Consider the following 21976-nt stretch of genomic DNA (forward strand, 5'->3'; position numbering starts at 1 on the left):
CAATTTGGAAGACATTGTAGCAGAAAACACCCAATTGGAAAAGAAAAAAGAACACACACACACACACACACACACACACACACACACACACACACACACCCCACAAATGAGGAGAGTTTAAGAGACCTCTGGGGAAAATTCAAGCATAACAACATTCACATCATATGGGGTACCAGAAGGAGAAGAGAGAAAGCAAAAGATTGAGAACCTATTTGAAGAAATAAAGACTGAAAACTTTCCTAATCTGGCGAAGGAAATAGACATACAAGTCCAGGAAGTGCAGAGTCCGAAACAAGATAAACCTAAACAGGCCCACACCTAGTCACATTATATTTAAAATGGCAAAGGTTAAAAACAAAGAGAGAATCCTAAAAAAAAAAGCAAAACAAAGGCAACTAGTAACTTATAAGGGAGCTCCCATAAGATTGTCAGCTGATTTCTCAACAAACTGTGCAGACCAGGAGGTACTGGCAGAAAATATTCAAAGTGATGAAACTCAAGGACCTACAACCAAGATTACTCTACCCAGCAAAGCTATCATTTAAAATTTAAGGACAGATAAAGAGCTTCCTAAACAAGAAAAAGCTAAAGTAGCTCACCACCACCAAACCAGTATTACAAGGAATGTTAGAGGGACTTCTTTAAGATGGAGGGTGGGAGGAGATCAAAATTATGAATAAAATGGCAATAGCTACATATCTATCAACAATTACTTTCAATGTAAGTGGATGAAAAGCTCCAATCAAAAGACATAAGGTGGCTGAATGAATAAGAAAACAAAACCCTCACATATGCTGCCTACAAGAGACTCACTTCAGATTCAAAGACACAGACTGAAAGTAAAGGGCTGGAAAAAGATATTTCATGAAAATAGAAACAAACAAAAAAACTGGGGTAGCAATACTTATACCAGATAAAATAAACTTTAAAACAAAGGGTATAGAAGAGCCAAAAAAGGCCCCAGTAACCCCACTTCAGGGTATTTATCTGAAGAAACCCAAACTGCTACTTTACAGGGATATGTGCATCCATATGTTCATTGCAGCATTGTTTACAATGGCTAAGATGTGGTGGCAGCCTGGTTATCCATCAATGAGTGAGTGGATAAAGAAGAGGTGGTACATACATACAATGGAATATTGCTCGGTCATAAGATAAAATGGGTTCTTGCCATCTGCTGCGTCATGGATGTACATCGAGGGTGTTGTGCTGAGTGGAGTGTGTCAGACAAAGACATATGCAATGTAATTTCACTTATGGTGGAAACTAAGGACAAAATTAACAAACAAAACAGAAACAAATTCATAGATACAGGGAGCATTTTGATGGTTGCCAGATAGGAGGAGGGTTGCGGGTGCAGGTGAAAAAAGCAGAAGGGATTAAGAAGTACAAATTGGTCGTTACAAAGTAGTTATGGGGATGTAGGCTATAGCATAAGGAATATGGTCAATAATATTGTAATATCTATGTATGGTGTCGGATAGGTACTAGATTTGTTGGGGTGATAGATGGGAGGAGGTTGGGGGGCAGAGTGAAAAAGGTGAAGGGATTAAAAAGTACATATATGTAAAATAAAGCATAGGGAATATAGTCAATGATATGGTAATAACTATGTATAGTACCAGGTGCTAGACTAGTCAGGGGGATCACTTCTTAAATTATATAAATGTCTAACTAACCACTATGCTGTACACCTGAAATTAATATTAAATAATATTGAATGTCAACTGTAATTGAAAATTTTTAAAAGGGGGGAAAGTTAAGGGGAATAATTTCCAGATATAAAACAAATAAGTTATGGGGATGTAAGGTACAGCATAGGGAAGGAACATAATCAATATTGTGATAGCATAGTACAGTGTCAGATGGTTGCTGGGCTTATCGTGATCACTTCTTTAGGTAGATAAATGTTGAATAACTGTGCTGTACCCCTGAAACTAATATAATATTGTATGTTAGCTATGCTTTTAATAGAAATCTTAAAAATAAATAAATAAAAAGAATGTGGTAGATCTCTATGTGCTGAATAGGAAAAATTTTCTAAGGCGTGGGGAAATGCTTGTTATAGGAATACAGTATAATTCAACGTATGCAAAATATAAACTATGTATGTGTACCTGTATTATATAAATATATTAAAGTAAAGGAAAATGTTTGAAAGGATCCATTAAAAAAAGAAAGGAAGAGAGCTAAAAAAAGATCCCCGTCAAGGCTGAAGGCAGCCTATAGGCTTGCAATATCTACGGGAGAGAGGAGGGTGCGCTCTGTGATGGTGCTGAAAAACATGTCAGGCTGTGAAAAGCCATTGAACTTGGGGGTCCGGGATGGGGGGCGTACAGAGGGCAAAAACTCTTTTGTAAGTAAGACAAGTGACTCATGCAGAGAAATAGGAAAGACTCAGATTTTTAATACACACGTCTTAGGTTTGACCTTCTTTGAGTGTTTGCTAACCTGAAAAGGAGATTTCAGATCTCTGGTAGAATCCCTGAAAGGGTAGAAACTTTATTTTCTTTTACAGAAATTTGCTTTAAAACATGTTCCCTACAAGAATTGAAACAATGTTCACTTTTTCCCTATCTTCTCCTTTTCCTCCAAGGAGATACAGTAGATATAGTAGTCAATAATGTAGCTTTATGTATAATCTAGTTGAAAAAGAAGGGAATGTGTCATCTTTCTCTGATGTAGCTCCAGAGTATTGTGATTTGAAAATTCAAATGTTGAATATCACCTCTTTTGGCAGTTATCAGGGGTGGTGCCCCAAAAGCAATCAAATATTGTAGAAGTTATTGCAATAGTTTGCTGTTATCGCCTGTATACAATTAACCATTTTTGCTCTTCAGTGATTGGGAACCTTTTTAAAATCCATTTTCAGATACCTGGTCATTCAGGTACTGAGGCAGTTGCTAAAAAAGCATAAAGTTAGTGCTGAAAACTGAGTAAATTCCAATTTTTTGTAATGTGTAGGGGAGCCAAGCCATCAATAGTATTTTCCGTAAGTGAGAGTTTATATTGCTTTCTTATATTGCTTGGACATTTATGGATGAAATGGTTTTAAATACTGGATGGTCAGTGATGAAACTGCTTTGCTTGTGTGTTGAACAATTGGTGGTGACTATATTTGTTCGTAGTTAGCGCCATTTGCATAATATTTAGGGAGGACACAAGAGAAAGGGAAAAGTGAATGGCAGAAAAAAGTAAAGGTCAAGTTGACAATGGGCAAGATCCTTCTGGGGTCTTTTTCTCTGGCCGGTGTCAGGAGGATGCGCACTGGGACAAATAAATGCTTTGAGGTGAGAAGGGCAAAAGCACTCTAATAAAAGACTTCAGGAAAGAATGTAGGCGACCTAGGGAAATCTGCTGTGGTTAAGTTTAATCCTGGGAAAAGAGGCCCTGGAGAAAGCAGATGAGGAAGATAGGAAGGAAGATGGGGAGGGGGAGGCACTGGGTGTGGAGGGAGGAAGGGGCAGGGGTGGGGGGCTGGAAAGTGAGAGGGAGCCAGTACTGACTGCGGCTGAGGCAGCGGGGTTGAGGACCACAGAGTGGGAAAAAGTGAAAGTGGGGGAGGGGAGGAGGAGAAGGAGAAGGTCGGTCTCCGCAGACCCGGACGGGACCCCTGGCCCGGGACACGGCGGCTCGGGGCCGCGGCGCGGGTAGCTTGGCCCGCCTCGGGTCCCCTTGGCAGCCTCAGGCGTTGGCTCCTGGGGGGCTCCCTCCCTAGCAGGCGCATTGTTCCTTTGCCGGGAGACGAGGAAATTGCCTTTTGATTGCGGAAGTCCGCGGACGGGGCGCGGGGCGAGGCTGCGCGGGTCAGAATGGCAGCGTGGGAAGGGCGGCGCGCTGCCTGCCTCCGCCGCCTCTCGCGTCCGCAGCCCGCCCAGGGCGGCAGCAGCAGAAGCAGCAGCGGCGGCCGCGGTGGCCCCTGCGCGTCGCCAGCCGGGAGGGAAGCGCTGTGCGCCCGCAGGGCGCGCTGAGCGCGCGCAACAAGTGGCTCCCCACGCGGCCGTCGAGGCCACCACCCCCGTCCCAGCCCCGCGATCGAGTCTGGGTGGGAAGCGCTGAGCGCGATGCGGAGCCATGGAGCCGGGTTGGCCTTGTGGACCGCACTGAGCCTGCTGCAGGTGAGTGGCCGGAGGCAGAGGTCGCGGGCTGACGCGCGTCCTCGCCGCCGAGAACCAAATTCCCACTTAATTTTCTGGTCTCCTGGGTTGTGTTTTGGAGAGGGAGGTGGCATAATTTCATTCTCTCTCTTGGGAAAAAAAGATCCTCTTCAGAGCCCCCAGTCAGACTGACAACTCGTCCCATCGTCCAAGGCGAAAGCCACCTTCTTTCTCCAGCAGCTTGGGAGAAAGTTGCCGCACACCTTCCCCAGGGGCTTTTTCTCTGGCTGAAGTTGGGGGCGAGGGGTGAGTGAAGGCGTCTCAGGGAGCCTGCTGTGGACCTGTCCCTGGGCAGTCCAGGCGGCGGGCTTCAGCTGTTGTCTCTGGTTCGTTTGCCAGGTTGGATTGGGGGAGCCAGTGAGATGTAACTTCACCGTGACGGAGTCCATGGTCTTCAGCCGGTCTGCGTCTCTCCAGTGGCGAACTTTGGGACCTCCCTGTAACTTCAGCCTCATGTATAGCAGTGACACATCACAGTTCGCGAGGTGCCACCCTCTGCAGATAGACAACACCACCTATGAATGTAAACCCAAGGATTTACAAGCGGGAACCATCTATAACTTCAGGATTGTGCCTCTGGATGGAGAAGAGAGAATTGTGGTCTTGCAAACAGGTAAAAGATGGCAGGTGCTGTTGGATGGCCAGGCCACTGGGGGCTGAGCCCTGCCTTATCAAACCGGTGTTTCATTTGAGTTCCAGGCATACAAAAAGTCAAGGTTAAAAAATACCTGTGAAGAAGATAAATATCCTCAGACCTGGCCAGAAGCAGCTTGGTTGGCTTTCAGAGACTTCCTAAGTGCTGAAAACAGCAGACTAGTCACTGGAACAGGGAGTGCAGCAAAGACACACTGTGGGCTGTAGAGGGAATTTGTTAAAGTGATGTGGTTTGAGCTTCCATCACATTAAATTGTCAAGCCCTGGAATAATTTTAAGTAAATGTTTTTAGAATAAATAATGGAAGTGTGATGATTAGGGATATGCCTTTCCTCAACTTAGTTTTATTTTTGGAACCAGGACATAAAATCTTCAGTAGTAGAATAGAGCCATTCATAGGAGAAAATTAGAAAAGTCCCTTGAAATGAGGGTATGAAAATGATTTTGTATCACGTGAGTAACTAAAACAGTGTAGTATCAGAGAATGTCCTTTGGTTACTCTGCACCTCGAGTCAATTATTTTCCTTACACTTTTAATAAACCCTTCAATGTGTATATGCTAAGTTTGTCTTTCCTGCCTAAGGTTTCTTATCTGTAAGATGAAAGTATTAGACTTGGTCATTCAAGTCCAAGTTCTTAGCAAATGCCAACCACTTAGGTAAGGATTGTCATGTACATTACCTATTAATCGCCAGGCCACCCTCAGATGTGCTGTAAATTCTCTAACAACTTTGATGTTTTGTAGATACATTAGTCTTCCTTTTAACACTGTATTTGTTGCAACAGTAAAGCCTTAGTTGTATCTAGAAAGTTAAATTTAACTGAAAAATTCCATAAGTTATATTTAGAAATGTGTTGTCCTTACTACTATTCTTTTATATTCAACCTGAACAAAGATCACTTCTTTAAAGGAGTGAGAACTTTCTGTTCTCAGGGTCAGGAAATGTAATTAGGTTCATGTAATAAGTCAATCACATATTAATTCTATTATTTTTTCAAAGAAGAAATTAAGACTGCCCAGTTACAGGACTTGACTTAACTTCAGATGAAACTTTTAGATAATTTCTGAGGTTTGCAGGAACTTAAATTGAAGAAACACCACTTGTTAAGAATTTGGTTGTGTTTCTATGTAGGTAATCAAAGCAACTGAAATCAACTACAACTAAAATCAAACGTTTTACAGAAGTTTAAGAGGCTGGGTTTTTAGTCATAAAGGTGTTGCTTCTTGGTATGTGAGGATAGTTTTAGTTTTGTGAACACTCAGATTGATAATACTGTGAAATTTATGACATAGAGCTTCCAGCTGTGTTCATTGCATTTGATAACGTGTGTGTGTTGAATGGAGCAGAACGATTTTTTTAAATTGGTGAGCTTTCAGTAGCTTAGTGGAGAAAAGATGAAAACATTCAGAAACAAGAATACGTCATTTAACCCAGAAGTTTTACTATTTGGAAAAAAAACAAAAAACAAAAAAAAAACGTTGATGGAAAAAGACTTAGTGTGGGTGTTACTAGTCAGAATGAGCTTTGAGTTTAATTATGCATATAGGTGTTTCAAGGCCAGAGAGTAATGTGAAATGTAAGAAATATTTGCATTTTATTGACTGTTGAGTTTAAAAAGACTTCATCAGCATTCACAATGTGCTCACTCAGGTTCTCACCCTTTTTTTTAACGAGTTTCTTTTTATAATACCACAAATGTACTCTTCACCACAAATTTTATGAGATCCATGCTAAATGTGAAGAATGAAACTTGCAGGTGATGTTTGTAGAATGATACTTTTCTTCACATTTATTTGTATGATGGTATAAGCTTTCTTAGGCTTCTCTACATTTTAAAAATAATTTCATTGAAACATTTTTTTTTAATTTAAGTTTAAAAAAATGTCTCAGGGAGGATTTTTTTTTTTTTGCTGGCTGTTATTTGTTTTTTTGTCTTTAGTGCCTTTTATATTTTAAGGAAATGTGTGAATTTTTATTTATTTAAGAGAAAGTACTAGTATTCCTCTATATTAATTGCTAAGCTACAGAAATGAGCTCCACAAATTATATTTTATTGTATGAAAGCAGGACCAACTGGTAGAACAATATTAACTCTGAGATATAACTTCAAACAGAAAAAGTCATTCAAAGCGTGTTGTGTTTCCTTACACCAATTTGTCTGTCTTATTAGTCTAGAATAAAATAGAGTGAGAACAAGACATGATTTGGCTAGAGATACAGCAGTTGCTTAGATTATTTCTGTATCATAACAGGTGTGATTTGTCTCATTGCTTGTCCTGATGAAGTTTCTAAAATAGCTAATTATTTTGCTGTCATGGAGGTATGACCTTAAAGATCAAAATTTTAACTAAATAGGAAGTATGGCAGCAATAGTTGTCACTCCAGATTTTAAATCAGAATTGAAAAACATATGTGGATTCAAGTTCAGTTCAGCAAACATTTATCAAGCATGGACTCTGCAGGAAATTATGCCACGTAGCGATTGGAGAGTTTATAAAGATGACGAACAATACATGGTCCCCGTCACTGCAGTCCTATGCAGAGGTGAGAAAAGATGAAAGAGGCCACAGAGCTTTCCTACGTCTTTCCGGGATGAAATTGCCCTACCTCATGTACGCTATACTTTCATAACCATAGAGAAGACACTGGGTAGTTCTCAGGTTTCCTTGGCCACTAAGTGGTCTATGCAGCACCCATAATGAATTGAAAGCCAAATTATTTAGTTGTGAATTCATCAAAAAGCAGATAGGAAGATAGCAGATATTGAAGAACTCAGCACTTTTACAACACTGCATCCTGAGTCTGGAGCAGACGCTGCAAACTGGTAGCGCCTGGGGGTGTCTAGTTGTTTAAATAATAGCTGTGTTTTATTTGGCTCACATAGTGTTTGTGAAAAAATTCAGATTATTTCACCAGCATTAACAATGGAAAATTCACATTAAAAGCTAGATGCATGGATTCTCTTAAAGTATTGGAAGATTCAGCAAAACTGGGCTACTATGCCTAGAACTCTCTAGAGCAGAGTTGTGGTTTCTCTCCTTTTAGATAGCAATTCGCTGGAATCCCCCCCAGACCACTTCATTTATTTCCTTACCTGAATGCATCCTAAGGATATTTGAGTTCCTTTACATGAAACTTTCGAGTTTTCATTTAGAAATTTTGGGGGGGTTTTATCTTCCCATCAGTAAGAAGCTGTTTTTCAGTACCTAAAATGGCATCTAGCACATGGTACATGTTCAATAAGTATTGATTAAATGGATAGATAGATGGATGAATGAATGGGTGGATCTGTGGATGGAGATAGAGAGATAGATGATAGATAGATAGATAGATAGATAGATAGATAGATAGATAGATAGATAGATAGACAGACAGATAATAGATAGTTATATAGATAGACAAGTACATATGAATGAAATGAATATTTTAGTGGGAACTATATATATGCTAAAAATATGATCTATTCTCCTTGGGTTATGGGTAAGTTATGGAGCCCAGGGAAGCAGTCTGGTGGTAGACACCTTTATCTATAGGAAAACTGTCTTAGTGGCATATGCTTTCTTGTTAGTCAGTTTCAGCTACTAATTAAGCCAGAAAAACAAATCGGCACTTTTAATATGGTTAATTCCTTTGCCTGTAATAAAAAACATTTTAGGAGCTGTATTTACCAAATCACCACATCAGCTGTTATTTCCACTTCAGAATGTTGCTTAATGTACTAGTTTACTAGGGCTTCCGTAACAGAATACCACAGACTGATTGGATTAAAGAACAGACATTTATTTTCTCACAGTTCTGGAGGTTAGAAGTACCACATCAAGGTGTCAGCAGGTTTCCTCTGAGGCTTCTCTGATTGGCTCACAGATGGTTGCCTTTTCACTGTGTCCTCACATGGTTGGCCCTCAGGGTTGCGTATGTCTTAATCTCTCTTTATGAGGACATCAGTCATACTGGATTAGCCCCCCAACAATGACCCCATTTTAACTTTATTACGTCTTTAAAGTCCCAATCTCCTAATGAATTGACATTCTGAAATATTGGGGGTTAGAGCATCAACATATGAATTTGAGGGACACAATTCAGCCCGTAACACTTACATAGCTTTAAACATGGACCATTATTTTTCAATAATGTCTAGAAGCTACTTGCATCAAAATCTCTTGCAGAGCTTGTTATAAGAGCATATTCTTGGCTTCTACCGCACATGTAATGAGTTTAGAAAGAGTCAAGCCTAGGGTATCTGATTTTAAACAAATATCAAAGTGAATCTGCATACTGAAGTTCAAGAGCTATTGACATAGTTTTTCTATTTTTCATTGGCATTAAGATTTTGGTACCTTTCTCTTTATGCAGGATTAAATCTATAGAAATAAAATAAATATTATACTAACCATATACTGTTTAATTTTATCCTGATGGCAATCCTATGGAGGGAGTATTGTGAAAGCACAGGTTGCATAGTGGATAAGAGTTGAATTCTGAAAGCTGCTGCCTCCATCACTTATAAGTCAAGTTGCCATGGGCAAGTTACTAACCTCTCCAAGCCTGTTCCCTAATCTACAAAATGGAGATGATAATAAAAATACTGCCTACTTCATAGGATCTTGTTGAAATTTTCAGTGGCTCATATATATATTCTAGAATCGTTTTTGTCACATACTAAGTGTATAGTAAATGTATAGTATTATTACTTTCAGGTTGGAGATGAGATTGATATTCATAGGAATTAGCAGATTACAAATCCACACAGCTAGTATAGGATAGATGCAGAACTTGAACCCTGGTTTACTGGCTCCAGCAGAAAGGACATAATTTTTAAGTTGATATTAGTTCTTTCAAATTACCATATGATTGTTTGTTATTACTTTTCAAGTCAAGTTTTTAAGGAGGAAAAAATATATTACAAAATACTTAAATATATATATATACATAGCCTAGACAAGGGTGGAATCATGATTAAATATGTTTCGGAGCAAAGAAATTATAAGCAGCTATTGATTTTCAGTTGTGTTGAACTCTTGGTGATGGACTTCAGTGTTTAGCAATCAACTATTTGCAGTCTGTTTCAGGAGTTCTAAGGTCAAGCTGAGCTATGAATGAACCAACCTAGTGCTTTACACTTGACCTTCTTTTCTGTGCTTAAGTAGATTCTTCCATTAGTGAGACTTTTCTCGGTGGGCATGGCATTGTACAGGTTAGCCAGAAAGAAATAAAATGTTTTGTCCAGACAGAATGAGAGGAGAACAAAGAAAAGTTGTATTGCCTTCCATCCCCAGACACCAATTCTATGGCGAATTTGATGGAATCCCCCAGGGGGATAAAGAATAATTATGACACCTTTCTGGCTTTGTAGAAGAAATCAAGCCCATTCTGTATGTGTGAATATATATAAATGAAGATGACTATATGCCTCTAAACATAAAATATGTAACTAAAGTTAACATGGTAGGAGTTTGTTACGTGCTGTCGAGTCAGCTCTGCCTCCCGACAACCTTATGAATGAGTGATGTCCACAGTGTCTTGTCCTCGACAGCCCTGCTCAGCTCCTGTAGACTCATGCCTGTGGCTTCTTTTATGGAGTCAATCCATCTCTCATTTTCTCTTCCTCTTTTCCTGCTGCCTATCCACATAGATTTCCAGGGATTTTTATTTTCAATTTTGTTTTTCTTTCTTTTCTATAGAAAAACTCAAACAAATAAAAAAGTAAACAGAATAGAATAATGAACTACCATGTACTCATCATCTGTCTTCAGCAGTTGCCAATTGATAGCCAATCTTGTTTCATGTATATCTCCATCCTTTCCCCCACCCCATATCATTCTGATGCAATCCAAGTCATTTAATTTCATTTATAAATATTTCAGTATGCATTTCTGAAATATAAGGATTTTTTAACACAACCACAATATCATTATTGTACCTAACATTAGCAATAATTCCTTAATGTCTGGATGTTCTGGTTTGAAAGCACACATCAAGTGACAGCTCATGAATTTCTACATGAGAGAGGCAATCTGATTGGAAGAGGAGACCAAGGGACTTTACACTGCCTTTATGTAGTACTTAGATAATATTGAGAAAGCCTCAATTGTTAATATCCAAAAATTAGAGTGGAGCTGCCAAAAGATATCATGGTGTCGAGGGGGTTAATGTCTCCATCAGTTGTCAGGGTACTCTCAGTGCTGACAAGGTTCTCTAATGTTCACTGGAACTGAGCTTTATCTTAAATTGTTCTCTCTCTCTGCAATGCCCTTTCTTCTCTCTGATTTTTAAGTCCCACTTGACCTTACAAACTTGCTCAAGTTCATTTCCTTCATGAAGCCCACCTCTGAGACCTTTGCCCATGAATATCATTCTCTGTTTGCATAACTAGTGTTAATGCTGGCCTGTGTTACTCTTAACAGCAGCAGCACTCATACCAACTGCCATTTACTGAGAGCCCAGCACATGCCAGGGCTGCACTTAACACTTTTTCTCCATTACCTCTTAACACTTTCAACTCTGTAAAATAGGAATTGTTAGTCCCATTTTACAGATGAGAATCAGTGAGGTTAGGCAGCTTGCCTAAAGTCACCCTCGTAAGCCACAGTGTCGAGATTTGAACCCAGGTCTAATCTGGCTTCAAAGTCAGCTTCCCTGATAATGCACCTTTTGTTTACCTTTTTCACATAGGTCTTAACTGCCTGAATAGACTGTGAACTCTCAGAGGGAGGGCCATCTACATCTACATACCTAAGGCCAAATTATGATGACCCACAAAACAATGCAGCATTCTGCATTGTTGTTGATGATGATGCAAGTAATTATAAAATACGCTTTAATTTCCCTTTCAAGGTTGTTCAAACTTTGAAAGTTCCTTCCTACCTGAATTTCATGTCTAGTGTATAAAGGTGATAAATCAAATGCATGTTAATCTAATGCATTAGCATAACATAGTATATCATCTTAAAATAAGTCAGAAAGCTGACTAGTATAGTCAAACAACAACAATCACAAAGTAAAAGAGATGTATTTAATTAACTGGAGATTGTGAACAATTGCTTTTTCATCTGTGGGGCAAAAGCTACAAACCATCCCTTGGGGCAGATTTTTGAAACTAAAAAAGCATTTTGTAAAGTATCAGTTCTTACATAGGTATACTGTGGTGCTATTATGACTTCAAGACAAGTGTTTGGCACTAATCCACAAATTGCCTGCACTCTTGTTATAAGGTTGGATTTATTTCTAAAATAAATACTACCATTTTGAATTCTAAACACTCTGGAAATTCCCATATCAATAGATAATAATGTTTTAATAGCCATACAAAAGAATTTTTAAAGAAAATATTACTTGCATTATATATATGAGTTTTTCTCTCTTCCTAAGTCACATTAAAGAAAAGGAAAAAAGGAAGAATTCATTTTGGTCCAGGAATTTAACTAAACTTCACCTTTTCCTCTGAGAACAGAAAAATTGGGTTGATAACAAGCCAGTTTATGAAATTCGGTGGCTTCCCTAATCTGATAGATTCATTGAAATATAGCAGATGAAGATGGCAGAACTTTGTATTTGGCTTTCCATATTGCAGGCCTGTCTTGAATTAAGAAGCACAAAGATGTCTTTAATTTATGGCTAATGATAAATTTTGTTACATTGATTGAGATTAAATTATTGATTTATGGCTTTTAACAGTTCTCATAGTTTATAATACTTCACTGGTTACTGTATGTATGAGAGAGGGATGGGAAAGGCACCCATATGTGCATTGATACCTCTAGCCATCAGCACAAATTAAAAGTCAAGCAGGGTTTCCTGATTACATATGAACTGTCATCACCAAAAGATTACAGACATATAATTAAATTTTCAAAGAGCTTTACAATTTTTCTCTCTCTTTTAGATAGATAAATGGATAGATAAGATAGAGAGATAGATGTAGACCTATCTATATATATTAAATTAGCATCCCTGATGGAAGTATCTAATTCGTTCCTAATAAAATATTGAAAACATTTTTTTAATACAACAGTTTTCATTGGGCTTAGATTGAAAAGATGTCTGAAAACTGTTTAACTTCTGCGGCCTGCATAGCAATAGTGGATAACTGCCAGCCCAGGGCTTTATCACAGTATAAATGGGGTTTTAAGTGTTTGTTTCCAGTGCAGGTTCTCGCAGCCCAGGCACTTCCCAGTCTCATTGTTCCTTTGTTCTAGCGGATGTACAAAGGATTGACTGTTTTGTTTTCTGCCTCAGAGAGATTAGATAAAGTCTGCATTTCTGAACTTCACTCTCTAGGCACGCAACCATAAAATTCATTTTCTATAGCTCGCATTTTGCAGATTATATATGTTTAGATTAGACGGATCATAACATTTTCTTTAGCCTTTATCTATCTGTCTTAGTTGTAGACGTTGATAACAGTACAGTATTGATCTCATTTGAACTATCACTGGAAAGCAGTTGTCCCTTTCATCCTTGTCCTTAAAATGCCTCTTCAGCAAAAATGCATCATCTCGGTTGGCTATGACAAGGTTGTTCTCGAGGTTCATTAGGTCCTAGAATCTTGTGGTAGTACCTTATTCTTGTCAGGCAGCATGAAAATTTTCTGTGAGGGGGTATTATGTTCTTTTCTTTTATTATGACATCCTTAATTATAGACTATTATGTAGGGTAGAAATTTTAGATATTATTGCCAGAAAAAAAAAAACTACTGCTTTTCCTCAGGAGTCTACAAATCAGAATAACGTTGGAATTTTTTTTTTTATCGTAAGGGTTTGAAAGTTAGTTCATGGGAATATACTGATAAGATTTTATCAAGGTTTTCTTTTTATGAAGAAGGCAATTAAGGCTTTTATCAGTTTAGTTTAAAAAAATTGTATTCCACTTTTGCCTCCATTTTATCAGTGTTTCAGAGGAAAATTTTTTTTTATAATCAAGTAGACAGAATAAGTTTATATTACTGAGTACCTGTTGTATGCCAGGTAAAGCCTCCTCTGTACTTTGTTACTCCTCAAAACATTTGAGAATGTAGGTACTATTATTATACTCCCCAGACAGATGGGAAAATGGAGGTTTAGATAAGTTAAGTAACTTTGCCCAAAGTCTCATGACTGATACATGATGGAGCCAAGATTTGAACTGAGTTCTGATTACAAAGCCTATGCTCTCTGCCACTATATCTCCTTGCTTCTGTGACAAGATTTTCTCCTGATTGTAGGAGTAATTATAATACTAGCTAACATTGAATACTTACTACGTGCCAGATACTCTTCTTAGTACTCTAGATAAAATACTCAATTTAATCTTCCGAACAATTCTACTGAAAGGATAGTAGTGTTATCAGCATCGCATAGATGAGACACAGATGGTTAAGGAATTGCTCTAGGTACACAGTTACGAAGTGGAAGAGCTGGATTTAAGCCCTGGGCATCAGGCTCTAGAGCCTATACTCGTCAGGTAAACCTGTGCTGTGCTAGGGTGTAAACCTGTGCTGTGCTAGGGTGTAAACCACACAACCTTGTCCTCTGGGCTCACCTGTGCTTTGGGCTCTTAAAGTTACTGCTGCCTCAGCTTAACCTGTCAGCTAACATATTATTAATTATTGATATTATAAAATGTTACGTGGCTTATTTAATTTTTGCAGTATGATGTACTCACATAAATTACATACAAAAACACATACAAAGACATAAGATTGATCATAGGCTGAATTTAGCCTATGTCTATCTGGTCATAAATGCCTTTTGAATATAGGTTAAGATTAACTTGTTCCTATTTGGATTAATGTTAGTCAAAAGTGAAAACCTTCTTAAAACATCTACTGTTCTAAGAACATTCTAGAATTTCTGGAGTTACTTTGTGAGTAAAACATAATTTTCTAGGATGTAGATAAGAACTGAGATCTCTTAGTCTGACCTGACTCTTGAAATTTAGCCTTCAATGTCTTAAACCTACTTTCTAGATTAAGAACCATGTAGGATTTGTGAAAATTACTCATATGTAAATGTCCCTCAATGTTTCTACTCCCAGCATTCAGTGTAGGAAGAGCCTTATTTCTTAGATGGTCCCACTGTACCGTAGAATGGCTGCTCACTAAAATGCTATTGACTTAGTTCTGAACCTGGAGACATGCTGTTTTACCTTTTTCAGGCTTCAAAGTGAAGATTCAATACACAAGAAACGGGACTCCTCAAATTGACCCGTGACTTTAAGAGTTGAAACTAAGTGAACAGCTGGGTACAGGAGTAACCCATTTCCATCTGCTCTGGGGGCTTCCGGTGCTCCAAAATGTCCCAGAACCCAAGTTTTGAAAATCTAGGGACATAAGGAATCGCAACTGTTGGGAAAATTCATTTTGTGAGCAAACCTAGCTTAGGCTCATAATCATCAGATCTGTATCTTTTGTGGTTTTATGATATCTAAAAATGACCCAAAGTTATATATACTTGGACCCCAAAATCGACAACCTAAAAAAGAATAAATTCAGTACAAATTTCAAAATTTGTCCATATATCTGTATTTTTTGTTGAGATTTTCAATGTTTGAAACATGCTAAACATGCAAGCCAAAAAATGTCACCTTACTTGGAATTCCAAGCTCAGAGTTATCTTAACAAAAAAGTTTTATTAGAAAAAGACTCCTTTTGTAAATTAAATGGCAAGTTTGGAAGTGGAGTAAAATGACAATTTGTTTCATGGGTAGCAAATTTTAAAATTTTTTCAGGGAAATGAATCTGGTTTATAGTAAGGTAAGCATGGATTTGCAGACGTCTTCAAGCCACGTTCTCCTTGGTTTTTTGTCTTGCAGATCCTCTGCCTCCTGCTAGGTTTGAGGTCAATAAAGAGAAGACGACTTCAACCAGCTTGCATGTTTGGTGGACGCCTTCTCCTGGAAAAGTCACCTCTTATGAGGTGCAGTTATTTGATGATAACCAAAAGATTCAGGAGGCCCAAATTCAAGAAAGTGCTTCATGGAATGTATATGCATTTTTTAACCTTACTGCTGGGAATAAATACAATATTGCCATCACAGCTATTTCTGGAAATAAACGTTCCTCTGCAATTCATACCAATGGATCAACAGGTAAGACGTGTTTACAGATAGTTGGGTATTTAATAGTGTATGCTCCTTTTGAAATTATATTAAATTGAAGAAATGGAGGTAAGAATGCCCTCAGACCAAAAGTAGATGATAAATAGATAGATAGATGATAGATAGATAGGTAAATAGATAGATAGGTAGATAATAGATAAAATGTTGTTAGGTACAGTGGAAAAACGACTGAAAATAAGGAAGTGTGGCCATCTTGCTAGTTTGCTGGATTATTTTGAACAAGTCATGGAACTTCTCTGGGACTAGAGTTTTTTCCAAAATGAAGTAAATGTTTCTTGATGGCTTTTCTAACTCAAATCTTAGGCATTTTCTGAGTTTGTGCCATAAAACTTATTTTTAAATGTTTTCCTCCTGTGTATACTCTCATAACATCGATCCATGCTGTTTCCTAAATATTCCCATGTTTGGAACAAATCTTTGCTTGCACCCACACATCCTGATATCAATGACACACTATCACCTCCTTCCATTAAGTAGTGTCTTTCTTATCATTCACCCTCTCCTCATTTTCTCTACTGGTTTATTGTTCTCTTTCCATTTTTCATCTTCTGTAGTTCTTCCCTTTTCCTTTTTTCCCTTCCTGCTATGCCACATGGTACTTCATTAGCACAAACTGCCTAATCCCTGTTAGGTGGGGGAGCCAGGTAAACTAGGCTGTGGGCTTTGAAAAGGGCATTCGTCCAGGTTCCAGTGAAATTTCAAAAGTGCTTCTTTCCTTAGTTATTACACAAGTTAGATGTACAGAGAAGCATAAATGAATATGTGAGTTTCAATTAAACATGTCTATGTCTTTTATAAGTAATTTATGAATGACATTTTGGAAATGTATTTTGTCTCATTAGTGCCATCCCCGGTGAAAGATATTAGTATTTCAGCAAAAACGAATTCCCTCCAGATTTCCTGGTCCCGTGGTCCTGGGAATGTGGAAGGATACCAGCTGATGCTGATGGATAAAGGGACTCTAGTTCACAGCAGTGTTGTGGACAAATATACTACTTCCTACACTTTTCACGGGCTGACGCCTGGCCACCTGTATAACCTCACCATTGTGACCGAGGCTGCAGGGCTACAAAACCTGAGATGGAAACCAGCCAGGACAAGTAAGTTCCATAGCTAGCAGAACAAGAATAAAGCTCAAATTGAGGAAATGTTTAATAGAGGCTAATTAAGTTATCTGAATAATGGTAATATCAGACAAATTGAAATTCATATGTTATAGAAGGCCCTTAATTGGATCCACTTTTCCACTTAGAGAAGTACAGATCCCTTTTATTCTAAAGTTTAGTCTAGCCCTTGGCAACCTTCTGAAATAGCAAAATTAATCACTGGTCTCAGCTTCTCTTATTAGTATGCCAATCTCCTTGGTAAGGATTCCTACTTCCTTCTCTTAAACAGGCATCTACTGCTTTTGTGAGATCACGCACCATGAACCAAGATTACTTTTCTCAGTTCTATGCAAAGACATGACTTCTGTAAAACAGCCATTTCCCAAACCTCTATCCAAAAAAACATGTCTTGAGACCCAGTACTACGGGAGCTATTCTCATAGCCTAACACATAACCTTATAAGCTAATCTGTGCTGTTTTAATGAATAATTCATATACACATTCATTCATTCAATATTTATTGAGTATAAACTATATACATTGTAGCTATAACAACATCCAAGAGAGACAAAGTCTTTGCCCTCATAGAACTTACATTCTAGTAGATTCTAATACTTCTGATGGGTCTAATATGTTAATAAATCCCTTCCCTTAGAAAGTTATCTAATTTTAACAGAAACTCTAAAATATGTAGTGCCTAAGAAATTACTCTAGTGATGAGAGTTTCTGAAACTATAGGAGGCTAGTGGGAATGATTCTTGGAGATATCTGTACATTTACATATATCTTTCATATCACATCTCATAGGTATAGAGACATTCCCAACAAAAATGCAGCATATATCTTAAGAATCATTTATGTATATCAAGAGCAAATTGCACTTCTAACTGGCCTATGCAAAATCAGTGTACTATGCCCACTCTTTTTAATGAAGTGCTCTTAATTTATATTAATGTCATTAGCCCCAAAATTACAGCATGGGCAAGAGGGAGAAAAATTATTCACCAAAATGTCTCTCCTTTTGATCATTTTCCATTGATGAAATAATGACACAATTCTTATGCTTTAATTTTATCATGCTTTAAAATGAAAACAAAGTATTTTTAGCACACAAAATTTTGTTATGGCCAATTGACCAATCTATTTATTGTGTACTTGCTATTATTAAATATATAAAAAAGGGAAGAAATTAGGCAGATGACAGACTTCTTTGAGCATTCCGCTTAAAGAATTTTAGAGGCAGCTGGTTAGCTCAGTTGGTTAGAGTACAGTGCTCATAAAACCAAGGTTGCTGGTTCAATCCCCACATGGACCACTGAGATACACCCTCCACAACTAGGCAAACAACTACTTGACTTGGAGCTGATGGGTCCTGGGAAAACATACTGTTCCCCAATTAAAAAAAAAAAGTATTTTAGAGCTGGAAAGGACCATTTTAGGTCTTTTTTTAAAAGAAATTTTATTGGGGAACAAGTGTGTTTTTCCAGGACATCAGCTCCAAGTCAAGCAGTCGTCTTCAATCTAGTTGTGGAGGGCACAGCTCACCGGCCCATGTGCGAATCGAACCGGCAACCTTGGCACTACGAGCCCATGCTCCAGCCACCTGAGCTAACCAGCTGCCCCCATTTTAGGTCTTTTGACTGAGCCCTCACTTGCCAATAGTACTCCTGGGTTCAGTGAGATAAACAGAGGTGCCTAGGATTGCCCAACCAACTAATGACTCAGTGTGAGCCAGAATCCGGGTTCGTACTGCCATGTTTGTGCTCTTTCCACTAGCTTGATAGCCTTTCTTTGGTTTTGCAGTTTTTTGTTTTTGCCTCATGAAGTTGTCTTCTTCTGTGCTGTTAGTGTGGTTTATCAGGATTAAAATTCAGGTCAAATTGGCTACAAAACTGGTCAGGTATCCTGAATTAAAGCCTCTTTTCCTTTCTTCTTAATTAGCCCCCATGGAAGTCTCAAATCTGAAGGTGACAAATGATGGCACTTTGACCTCTTTAAAAGTCAAGTGGCAAAGACCTTCTGGAAATGTGGATTCCTACAATATTATCCTGTCTCACCAAGGGACTATCAAAGAAACCAGAATATTAGCACCCTGGGTTACTGAAACCCATTTTGAAGACTTAACCCCTGGACGACTTTACCAAGTTACCATCAGCTGTGTCTCTGGTGAACTGTCTGCTCAGAAGATGGCAGTGGGCAGAACAGGTGAGTCTGGAGCTCCAGAATATTCCTTGGTTGCCCAAATCAGTCTCTGATCCATCTTAGAATAGGACAAAATAAGTTATCAAGGAAACTTTTTTCCCAACCTGGGAAATATGGTCTGTATGACTGAGGGTGTCTGTGGGCTTGGGCTCCCTATACACAGTAAAGCAGAGGGTTAATTGTATTCATCTGAGTTATTTAAGCAAACATGTTTGGATTGATTTCTGCACAACTTGCATAACTGGCTCTGCCCTGTGCTATATCATGTCACACCACTTAAGTAGTGCATTGATGCTAATGAATAAAACATTTCTGATCAACACTTATAGTGACAGCCAGTTAGCACTTAACCATGTTTTCCCTAAAGTATTTTCTTAATTTAAGTCACCAAACATTTATCTCGTACCTTCAATGTGTAAATTATTGTCCTGTGAGCCTTGGGAGTTGTTAAAATGGCAGGGTTCAGCAAACTACAAGCTTGGCCAAATGTGGCCTGTGACCTGTTTTTGTATAGCCCAAGGTAAGAGTGTTATTATTATTTTTTAGATGTTTAAAGGGTTTAAAAAAAATAAAAAGAAAGAAAAATATGAGACAGTGACCATATGTGGCCCACAAAGCCTGAAATACTTACTTTGCTGACCCTTGCTTTTAAGGAAATTATATTTTAATCACACAAACGTAGAATATGCATACAACAAATAAAAATACTGTAGTACATTTTAATAATGGTAATTGTATTGATATTTCCACATACCAGGCACTGATTAAATACTTTACACCATTATTTCACTTAGTTTTCACAGTAAAACCACTAGTGATCCTATTATTATCACTATTTTACAGATAATTTGGGGAGGTCAAATAACTTGTCGGTAGTTATGCACCCGGTAAATAGTGGGGCTGGAGTTTAAACCAGGCTGTTTGATTCTAGAGTCCATTCTCTGTGCTATTAGGGATCCCAAGTAAGAGCCATGTGGTCAGACAAGCAAGAGAACCAGCTTTTCTTTGACAAGATCAGTAAAGACTCCTTGAAGGAAATGGCCTTTATCTGGAACCTAAACAATGTGAAGCTCTGGCAAATGAAGAGGGTTAAGAGGGAAGGGCATTTGAGGTGAAAGGACTGATATAAGCAAAGGCATGGAGTCAGAAGTCAGCCCAGGAGACTTACAGGTCTGCAGAACAAGCACTTGGAGGCCAGGATTCAAGAGAGTGGGGAAGGAGGGAGGATGTCTGCGGGAGTATTCAGAATTAAGACTGGAAGGAGATGGGGTCTGGTTTTGGAGAACCACTGTTAGAAACGCCATACCAAGGACTTGATGTTTTATTCTGTAGTTAATAGAGAGAGCTTGAATGTTTTTGAGCGAAAGAATAATGAGATCAGAGCTATATTGCAAGATTAGTCTTTTCAGTTGAAAAAGAGAGGAATGTTTCATAACCACAACATGCAGTGTCTCTTCCAAAAATGCCACATCCATCAACGTCACCATCATTAGACATAACATCCATATTATCTCGAGAGCTGGTGTGCAATCAATAAAACACAGCGTTCATGTCACTGGGTTATTAACAGTGTTACAGAAGATTGCATTGCTGATATATTAATAAAATTATTTTAGCATACATTTCTTGAGTGTTAAATGTCTCCAAAAGGAGGAAAGAACACTCATTTGCAACTCACGAACATCAGGCGGAGATAGAAATGTTTTGAATTGCAGATATTAGGTCTGTTATCTACTGTTGCCCATGTAAAGTCAATGAGTATCCTTATAATATTTTTGGTTTTTAGTATCTCCTTTTTGACATCATTTCCCCATTTAGTTCCAGACAAAGTTGGGAACCTGGAGGCCAACAGCAATGGTTCCGTCAGGTCCCTAGTAGTGAGCTGGTCGCCCCCTGCTGGAGACTGGGAACAGTATCGCGTCCTGCTCTTCAATGATTCTGCCTTGCTGCTCAACATCACTGTGGGAAAGGAGGAAACACACTATGTCTTAAGCGACATGGGGCTCATACCGGGAAGACAGTATGAGGTAGAAGTCACTGTTGAAAGTGGAAATCTGAAGAATTCTAAGCGTTGCCAAGGCAGGACAGGTAAGCAAATATCAAGATGTTAATGACTAATGGAACCTTAATTTAGTCCCTTTACCAAGTGACCCAGGTAACTGTCAATGTTGTACCCTGGTGTTTTCTAAATTTGAGATATTATAGACTTGCAGACTGAAATAGGATTGGTAATGTTTAATTTTGTCAAATTAGAACATTAGAAATCACTTACACTAGTAACTCCATGATTTTATACAATCATGAGCTGCATAACTACAGTTCGGTCAATGATGGACCACATATATGAGAGTGGCCCCATAAGATTATTATGGAACTGAAAAATTCCTATGGCCTAGTGATGTCATAGCTCTCATAACATCGGAGGTCAGTGCATCACTCACGTGTTTGTGTTTTGATTCTGGTGTAAAGAAACCTACTGCTCTGCCAGTCACATAGCACATATGGTTATATACAATATATAATACTTGATAATGATAATAAACGATTATATTACTGGTTTATATATTTACTATACTATGCTTTTCATTATTATTTTAGAGTGTACTCTTTCTACTTATAAAACAAGTTTGCTATAAAACAGTGTGCTGTGTTACATAGCAGCAGCCTCATACATTTCACATTTACTATCTCTTGAATGTACCGTTTTCTTTTGTGCTTAATTTAATCTTGTGTTGTTCCATTAATCATGGCTACTAAGCC

The 21976-nt window shown here is 38.3% G+C and overlaps 1 protein-coding gene across 1 annotated transcript in view; it reads left to right on the plus strand.

The window, feature by feature from the left end:
- The window catches only part of PTPRB (protein tyrosine phosphatase receptor type B), a 123413-nt gene that overhangs the window by 27587 nt on the left and 73850 nt on the right, over positions 1-21976 (plus strand). The window contains exons 4-8 of the mRNA XM_019651766.1: positions 4497-4770; positions 15602-15877; positions 16750-17007; positions 18956-19219; positions 21035-21304. Coding sequence (XP_019507311.1) covers positions 4497-4770; positions 15602-15877; positions 16750-17007; positions 18956-19219; positions 21035-21304 — 1342 coding nt within the window. The remainder of the gene's footprint in view (positions 1-4496; positions 4771-15601; positions 15878-16749; positions 17008-18955; positions 19220-21034; positions 21305-21976) is intronic.

Source organism: Hipposideros armiger, unplaced genomic scaffold (genome assembly GCF_001890085.2).
Source record: "Hipposideros armiger isolate ML-2016 unplaced genomic scaffold, ASM189008v1 scaffold_166, whole genome shotgun sequence".
Lineage (NCBI taxonomy): Eukaryota > Metazoa > Chordata > Mammalia > Chiroptera > Hipposideridae > Hipposideros > Hipposideros armiger.